The following is an 8,833-nucleotide window of genomic DNA, read 5'->3' on the forward strand; positions in this document are numbered from 1 at the left end:
AATTCATCACCCCTTCCCATTGGCACTCAGGTGTTCACTGCCCTGCAGGAGAGCAGGGCTCCACTGTGTGTCATGGTGACCTGGCAAGATGACTGCTATCACTCTCACTGTGCCCCTCTTCCTTCTCCTCCCAGCTCCATATGCTGAGCATGGTGCCACACTCCCTTCTCTTGGTGCCACAGAGGGATAAGACAGGAGGATGTGCCCAGGATGATACAGAGACACTTGGGGACACATGCGGTGGCACAACCTGCAGTCTGAGCTGAGGCTGGTGCTGGAGCTGGACCCACCAGGAGGGCCACAGGTCAGGGCTAAGCATGCCCAAATCCAGGGGTCTGTGGCAGCAGAGACCTGACGGTATCAGTGCAGCTCCTGGGGGCCCTGGTGGTCCTGAGCAGCCTCCCTGGGGTCCCAAACTAGGGCTGGGTACCCCAGTTCAGCTCAGCCCAAACCCCAGTCATGCAGGAACCCCACAGTGGCTTTGCTGTGCCACAGCAGCAGTCCTTGTCCTCCTTCTCCTGCCATCCCTGATGGCAGTGCCAGCTCCCCAGATCTCCCCAGTGTCTCCCAGAAGGATGTGGGGGATGTGGGGTGGCAATTTTGGCAGATGAGCTCCTCAAAGACAAAGAGAAGATTTGGCAATTATTATGTCCCAAGAAGGAGGAGCTATGGAGCTGTCAGAGTCTGCTGAGCCCCTGTCAGCCCCAAACATTCTGCCATGCACAATATGAGCTGCATGGGTGGCAGTGCGGGGAGCAGGAGGGCAAAGCATTCCCTGTGTCCCTCTGTCCCCTGAGCCCTGTGATGTGCCTGCCCCTCCAGGAAACTCCACAGTGGCCCAGGTGCCCCGATATGGCCAAGGCTCTGTCTGGCACCTGCACGGGGCCAGCAGCACCCACACTCCCTGGTGCAGCAATGGGCCCCATGGCAGGACACAAAGAGATGCCAGGAGACAAGGAAAGGGACAAGAGGGGTGGCGAGGACAGGTGGGGAAAGGGTGGGGAAAGGGTGCCTGGCAGTGCGGGCACCTGGATGGGACACAGGGGGACAGAGGGAGAGCTGCCAGCACCAAGGGTTGCAAAAGGAACCAGGTACCCCACAGCCTTTGCCCAAACAGAGCCCCTTTCCCTGATGGCCACACTCCACAGGGACAGGCAGGGACAGGCACTGCTGGCTGGGGCCCTGGCTGTGGCTTTTGCTCTCCCAGGACTGGGACAATGGCAGGGAACCCATGTCCACAATCCCCTGGGCACAGCAGTGGCTCTGTGCTGCTGCCACAGGAGTTACACGTCATGGAGTCAGGTCCCTGTCCCTGGCCACATCCCTGCTGAGCTCAGGGGCAGGTTGGTAGTGTTGGATGTTTCTGGGCACCCAGATGTCTGGACTCCAGCAGGCTCCATTGTCCCCAGACCCCCAGTGGGACAATGTTCCAGTGTATTTCCACTGTGTTCCAGATTTCTTTACGTGTGCTGAAGGGGTTGCTCAATGCCCCTGGAGTGTTCACGTCCTGAGTGCGTGGCAGCAGGAACGAGGGGAGGTGACAGTCCCCTGCAGCCTTCCCAAACTGGGCACAGGAGCTGGACCCACAGCCAGAGGGCCCCAGGACTGAAGCTGATGGGGGACTGAGATAATACAGGACAGGATGGGAGAGACCCCTGGCACCTCTCCTCCTTGCCACCCCCCCGTAGCTCCTGGCATGCAGAGGCAGCAGGACCCCCAGCCAGCTCGGGTGAAGGCCAGGGGGAGGCTGGGCCAGGAAGGATTGCACAGAGCCAGGGACACAGCACGGCCGAGCCCCGGCTGGGCTGGAGCCAAGCCCGACGCCAAGGCCATCCAGCCCAACCAGGGCTGGCAGGGGAGGACAGCAGGGGAGGGACGTGCCCCAGCAGTGCATAAAAAGCCCCCGCAGGGCCAGGGAGCAGAGACACTCTCAGAAGAGCCCAGAGCAGCAGTGCCAGAGCTGCAGGAGAAGGGCCATGGAGCAGTACTTCTCAGCCACGCAGAAGATGGAGCAGGAGGTGATGTTCCCCAGCCTGCTGCGAGGCGTCTTCCCGCAGGAGGAGGGGGCAGCCCCGGCCGCAGAGAGCCGCACGGACCTCTACGAGCGCTACCAGCTCCTCAAGGCCATCAAGCCCATGGTGGAGAAAGGCCTGGCCTCTGTGGGTGACCAGAGCCCGAGCGGTGCCCACACCGACGTGGACACATCCTTGGACAGCAACAAGGCCGAGGATGCCCAGCTCGAGGAGCGCCTGTCCCACCACCTGACTGGCCTGCAGCAGGTCCTCACCCACCTCACCAGGGACACCAACGCCCTGACCCGGAGGTACAGCCAGATCCTGGAGCAGATCAACCTCAGCGAGGGGCAGCCCAGCTGGTGACCCTGTCCTGGCCACCAGGTAAGACCTGGGGACATGCAGACTCCAGGGGCAGCAAGACAGTGGGTGGCCTCCCTGTTGGTAGAGGTGCCCCACGGTGCAGGGGGAGGGATGTGCTGGGAAGGGCCTTGGAATGGGGGCTGTCCCCTCAGCTGGGGGTGGATCTCCCTCTCCATGCTGGAGGAGGGAACCCATCCCATTGCTCTGAGCAGAGACTGCAGGGCTTCGGGGTCTGTGGACTCAGGGTGGATGGTCCTTGTGTCCCCCTGGGATGATCCTTGGAGTTAAGGAACGCTGCTCTTGCAGGACAGGTGCTGGTGTCAGGAAGCACAAGACGTCCCCGTCGCTGACCACTGCAGGCTCTCCCCAGTCCCGCCGGCATTCCCTGCTCCGTGGCAGCTGATCGATCTCCCGGCACCGGCAGCGACACCGGAGATGGTTGTGACCACTGCAGAACCAGATGGTGCCTTTTCCTCATAGGAAGAAGCATCCGGCGGTGCTGGCAAGGCCATTGGAAGAGCTGCAGGCTCATGGCCTCCTCTTTATTTTCAAAGAGTGGCACCAAGTTGGGAGAGTTGTGATGTGGCCCCGACCTCCAACAGTCCCTGGACATTGCCAAGCCCTTTTCCAGCTGGTACCTGGACTCCAAGGGCATTCCCCCTTTATTTTATTTCTGCTAATAAAAGAATCCCTGGGAAACCAGCGTTGTCAGTGTGCTGCTTTCACTCATGGAGTGCCCCAGGGAGGGGCAGGGGGACACTGGCTCTGCGGGGTGGGATCTTTCCAGGGCAATGCTGGGGAATGTGAACGGGACAAAGAATCCCAAAATCAAAAGGGATTGTTTGGATTGGAAGGGATCTTCAGAGACCACCGAGTGCAATGCCCTGCTGTGTGCTGGGACATCTTGCACTAGTCCCTGTAGCTCAGACCTGTGTTGAACCTCAGGGCCTGTGCAGACTCACTGGACAACCTGTTCCTTTGTGTCACCAGCCTCAGGCTGAAATGTTTCTTCCTTTTGTTGACAGCAACACCAGAAAAGCTGATGCCTGATTCCTGTGCACAAAAATGTGTGGGTCTGCCCAACACTCAGCCCAGTCACGCAACAGTGAGGGGCAGCAGAGCTGTAGGTCTCAGCCCCTCTAGGCAGCAGCCTCCCTCAAGATCCCAGCTCCATGTCCAGACATCCCAGCCTTGGGATACACTGGAGATTCCCATCTCCTCTCTCGTGATGAGGCCATTTCTCTCAGCTGCTGAGACCACTCTGGCTTTGGCTGGTCCTGCCCCAGTGTGGGCAGCAGGGACAGGGTCTCCAGCCAGCTGTGGTGGTGTGAACAGCTGAGGGGACTGGGGGCTCTGGAGGAGGCAGCTGAGGCCAGACCCAGAAGTGCCCTCTCTGAAAGGGTCCTGGCCAGGATCAAGAGGGAACAAGGACAGTTCTGAGGGGTTTGGGGCAACCAGAGTCTTGGGAGATGTGTCAGCAGGAGCTACTGGGGAAGATATGCAGTCATTTGGAGAAACATGAGGTGACATTTCCCCTCTCCTGAGCCATGGCCTGGCCTGGACTCCCCAGGAGGATGCTGCGTTGAGCATAGATTGCCCAAACACCACCTCTGTGTCTGCAGAGACCCAAGGAGCTCACTGCACCAGCACCCAGGAGTCCTGCTTTTCTAGGAAAGCAGCTGCCTATCAGCAAGTTCCCCAAATGAGGGCAAACACAATTCCCTCCAGCCAGAGTGAGGATTTCAGAGCTGATCTGCTCTCCATGTCTCTCCTCATCCTGAGCAATGTTGCAGCTCTGTCTTTTCCAGAGGAAATGGAGCATGAGGGGCATACTGGGAGAGACCTGGACCATCTCCATTGCAATGGTACCTCTGGGTGGGGGTGGGGCATGATGGAGCTCTGCCTTTGGATCTCTCTGGTCTCCATTCTGTTTGCTGAGGCAGATCTTGATCCATAAGGAATGGATGGAGACTTGTTTCTGGTGAGGAGAGGGCCACGGAGAGGGGCGATGTCCCTCTGGTTGCTCAAGGATGGGATCTGTGTCCCCTGGAGTGCATGGCTGGCCATGCTGGTTTAGGTAGCTGTGGAGTTAATTTTCTTGTCCCGTTTCTGTACTGTCACTCTGGTGTGCGGACTGCAGCACATGGAAACTTGGGAAGAGATACCGGTGGGATAACTGATCCCAACCAACCGAAGGGATATTCCAGACCATATGACAACAGTATATAATTGGGTTGAAGAAGCAAGAATGGAGCCACACTTGAAGTGATGGCCTTTGTCTTCCGAGGTCACCATTACCTGTGATGGACCCTGCAGTCCTGAGGATTGCTGAACACTCACCTGCCCATGGGAAATGGTGAATGAATTCTTGCTTTGCTCTGTTTGCATGCATGGCTTTTGCTTTCCCTATTACATTGGTTTTATTTCAGCCCACGTCTTTTCTCGTTTTTGATTCTCTCTCTGATCCTGCTGGTGGGGCAGTGAGTGAGTGACTGTGTGGACCTTGGTGGCTGGCTGGGGTCAAAGCCCGCTGGTGTCACAGCGAGGGACACCTGCAGTCCCCTGCAGCCATGGCTTTGGGCTTGGGCAGCGCTCAGCAGCTGGAGAGGCTCGCGGTGCCCCAGGGAAGTGTCCCAGCAGGACATGGGGTGAAGCACTGACCACGGCTGTTGAACATGACAAGTGGCAGACACAGGATGTCCCCAAAGGCCGGTGACCTGGGGCAGCTGGAAGGGCTTGCTGACGTCTTGTGGGCCGCTTGCATCCCCCAGGACCCGTTGGTCTCTCTCTGAGAGCCGCTGTCCCTCCAGCTGGCTCCGAGCCCGGTGTGCCACAGGAACCTTCTGCCTGCTCTGCTTGCAGGGCATTGCATCACGCTGGCCCGGGATGTGCCAAGGCCTGACGGGGCCCTGCTGCTGGCCACTGCTGCTGGCCACTGCTGGTAAGAGGTTTCTGCCGTGGTCCCAGTGGGATGTTGGCAGACAGGGCAGATCAGGCATCTCTGGCGTGGCAGCGGGTGCTGGCTCTGTGCTGCCCTGGACAGGCTCCCAGGGCACCCACACTGCTGTCAGCCAGCACGGGGAAAGATCTTCTTCTTCCAGATTGTTCCAGCAAATCAGAGTGGCAGCACTTCTTCTAAATCTGTTTAGGGACATCATATCCATGAGAGAGCAGTGACCTGGCCCAGGGGTCAGTGTGAGGAAGAAAAGGCATAAAGCCAAGTTTTGACCCAAAATGCTACATGAGTAAGAATCCCCCAAACCCAAATCAACAGAACCTCCTCACTCCCAACCCCCCCAAATATGGTCAGTGTTTGGATTCAGGAGCCAGCAACCATGTGGGACAACAGAAACTTTGGATCCTTATTATTAGCAAAGAAAAAGCAACATAATTATTAAAAAGCATAGAGATGGAACTAATTAGGGAGAGCATGTATTTTTTTAGCAGCTCAGAAAGAATTTCACAGTGAGACTTTGGGTACAGCATCTACAGGGGCTGGCCAAGACCATGCTGAAGTGTCAGGAGAAATGCCACTGATAAATAAAAAATACGAACTTACAGAACTGCTCTATGGGTTTTATACAATATAGGTTGTTGTTGTGTGAACAACTTTCCATTCTTGCAATTAAAACAACTGAAAAAAACATTAATCAGAATTATTATTCAGTTACAGGTATCAGTCATCCACATACTGACAAACCAATATAGGAACAGAAGAGCAAATAATTAAACAATAACTATTTAATCAAGCTTTTATTACATGAAAGTGAGTAAAGTTTCATCTTTTAATCCACGGACGGTTCAAGAGTTGCAGCCACCTTGTTGAAGTTCTCAGGATGGCAGGAATTCATTCTGTGATGTGTCACCACTCAGTGAATTGGCTGGAAATCCTCCAAGAGCTGCCCTACTCTTTTCTTTTCTGCAAGAGGTGAGAAAACCTAATCAGCATTTGAGATTGATTCAGAAGATGTTTCATATTAAGTCTTTGATGTTAACAAAGCCACCAAAAATCTGATTTTTGCTACCCACAGCAAACTATTAGCTTGCTTTTGTAACTAAATGCACAACTTCTTTTTTTTTTTCCCCATATGGCTCTCAGGTCCCTGTGGAGGAATCTCAGTAGTTACAGTTTTTTATCTCTACAGTCCTTTCAACACGGCATGATGCAGACCACAATCCAACAGCCAGAGTCACCCAACTCTACTGTACGAGAAAATGGACAATTTTCACCCAAATTTGCCATTGCATCATTGGGTTCAGTGACTACATTTAGTAAAAAACCCCCTGTTCTTCACCATTGCTCTAAGCCAACACTAGTTCAGGTTTCCTGCCATTCCTATTTATTCTTTTTTCACCTGTTCTGCTTGTTTTCTGAATATTCATCATGAGGTTTCTGAATCTACATGCAACAGGCATTTTACAGGAAGAGACAGTACCATTCTGAAGTTACAAGAATAAAACCTGTGATTTCTAATTTTCATTACTTCTTCTTCAGTGGTACAAGTTTGGTCTATCCTTTTTTTTTTTTTTTTTTTTTTTGGCTCTGCTACTTTTATACTAAAATGAGCTTTTAGGACGAAGAGGCAGTCATCAATGCATTATCAACAGCTTGATAACAATATCTATTTTCACATTAGAAAATTCTTTAGCCTTCTGCAATTTAGATGGTGAATGAGAAGGGAAGCCTTAGCCCAGCAAAATCTTTGCACATAGGTTATGTATGGCATGCTGAGATCTCTCCTAAAATACCAGCTGATTGTACCTGTTGATGGTTGGAAATCCACTGGATGGTGCCTGATGTACTCGAACAGCTCTCTATCCACCTTGGCATGCATGTATTCAGCACGTTTCACCAGATGGTAGCCCACGAAGCAGCCCACGGAAGCTAACAGGATCTGCCGGTGAATACCTGCAGCAGGAGGAGAGAGGAACTGTCCCCACCTCTCCCAGCTCCCCGCGGACCTCAGGCAGGGCCCTGCTTTCCCCAGGCCCCCCAGGCACTCCTCTCCTCCTGCTTTGTCTCTGCCAAGGTCCCTACAGTACCCACAGCTCCCATGGCCCCTGCCAGACCCCACTTTGCTCAGGGCTCCCTCCCCTTCCCACTACTCGTACCCCTCAGGGAGTCGCCTCAGACCCCTTCCACCTCCAAACGATGTCCCTTTCCCAGCCCCTTCCAACCCCCCAAATCCCTCACTTCAGGGCTCCCACCCCTCAACTCCCATCCCCACAATCACACAGAAAACTCTCTTCCCCTCCAACAGTCCCACCGAACTCAGGGCTCCCTCTCTTGCCCTCCCCACTTCATTTATCCCTCAGTGACCCCAAGCCCCACACACCCCTTCCCCAGGCCCACATACCCCGTCTCTCTCCCCATTCCCTTACCTCAGCGCTCCCTCCCCTTCCCCAGCCCCTACATCCCTCTCGGTCACCCAAATCCCACATACCCGCTCCTGCAGCCCCCAAACCTCCTACAGGCCCCCACTCCTGGCTGTTTCCCCTTCCCTCCCCTTTATTTATCCTTCAGTGACCCCAAACCCCACACTCCCCCTCCCCAGGCCCACATATTCCCTTTAACCACCCCTAGCCTCGGATCTCGGGGGCTCCTCCCCATCCCCAGCCCCTGTAACCCTCAAGGTCACCCCAAATACGCCCGCCCGCCCCTATTTCCTCTCCAGTTCCTCATTCCTAGCTGTTTCCCCTTTCCCCCTTCATTTATCCCTCAGTGACCCCAAACCCCATACAGCCCCTTCCCCAGCTCCTCACCTCCTCCTTCCCCTCGCACCCCTCTCCGTTCCCCCTCCCCTCAGGCTCCCCCGTGCCCCCGCACCGGCTCCGAAGATGGGGCGGTGGTTAAAGGCATTGTCCATCAGCGCCGACATCCATCCCGCGAACCCGAGCCACACCGAGCCCTTGTTGAGGAGCGGCGGCGGCGGCAGCGACCGCGACTCGTCGGGCAGGAACACCATGGCTGCCGCCCGCCGAAGGTGACCGGGGGGAGCGGTGCGGCGGCAGCGCCTTCCCCCGCCGGCCCGCGCCGCGCTCCCGCGTTCCGCTGCCTTCCCCGCTTATGGATATTTTACAAAAAACCCACCTCAAAATCCAACTCCCCACCCCACAAACCCATCCCCGCCCCAAATTCCCAGGATGAGCGGCCTTAGCCGGGTCGGGGAGGGGGTTCCTGCAGCCCTAACCCCACTGGAGGAGCCGGCTCCGCTGCAGGGCCAGCGAGGCCGGCCGGGAAGTAAATTAGGGGTTAATTAAGCACTAAAATCGAACGCAATTAATTTTCAGAGCTCAGATTAAAGTCTGAGACCTAACCCATAGTGTTCGTTTTTTCGTTTTTAATTAATACAAAATCACATTAAATCATTTGCCACTGTAGCAGGATTGACGGAACCGTTAAAGAAACCTGCATTAACACAACACATCACAGGTCCCAAAGGCTTCTCAGCCTCTTT

The 8,833-nt window shown here is 55.2% G+C and overlaps 2 protein-coding genes across 3 annotated transcripts; one reads left to right on the top strand and one right to left on the bottom strand.

Annotated features, from left to right (window-relative positions):
• The first annotated feature begins 1,903 nt into the window (after positions 1-1,903).
• Positions 1,904-3,074, top strand: LOC132323343 (thyroid hormone-inducible hepatic protein-like). 2 transcript variants are annotated; one of them, XM_059838432.1, is made up of 2 exons: positions 1,904-2,396; positions 2,687-3,074. In XM_059838432.1, the coding sequence occupies exon 1, from the start codon at positions 1,977-1,979 to the stop codon at positions 2,376-2,378; it is 402 nt and encodes a 133-aa protein (XP_059694415.1). In that variant the 5' UTR covers positions 1,904-1,976; the 3' UTR covers positions 2,379-2,396; positions 2,687-3,074. The 2 variants fall into 2 exon arrangements, with proteins under 2 accessions (XP_059694415.1, XP_059694414.1); XM_059838431.1 differs by having other exon boundaries at positions 1,908-2,396; positions 2,682-3,074.
• A 3,027-nt stretch (positions 3,075-6,101) lies between these two features.
• Positions 6,102-8,384, bottom strand: NDUFC2 (NADH:ubiquinone oxidoreductase subunit C2). The gene is made up of 3 exons (XM_059838435.1): positions 8,203-8,384; positions 7,138-7,284; positions 6,102-6,294 (listed from the first exon to the last, which is right to left on the bottom strand). The coding sequence occupies exons 1-3, from the start codon at positions 8,339-8,341 to the stop codon at positions 6,245-6,247; spliced, it is 336 nt and encodes a 111-aa protein (XP_059694418.1). The 5' UTR covers positions 8,342-8,384; the 3' UTR covers positions 6,102-6,244.
• Positions 8,385-8,833: the final 449 nt, after the last annotated feature.

This window comes from Haemorhous mexicanus, chromosome 2 (genome assembly GCF_027477595.1).
Source record: "Haemorhous mexicanus isolate bHaeMex1 chromosome 2, bHaeMex1.pri, whole genome shotgun sequence".
NCBI classification, from domain to species: domain Eukaryota; kingdom Metazoa; phylum Chordata; class Aves; order Passeriformes; family Fringillidae; genus Haemorhous; species Haemorhous mexicanus.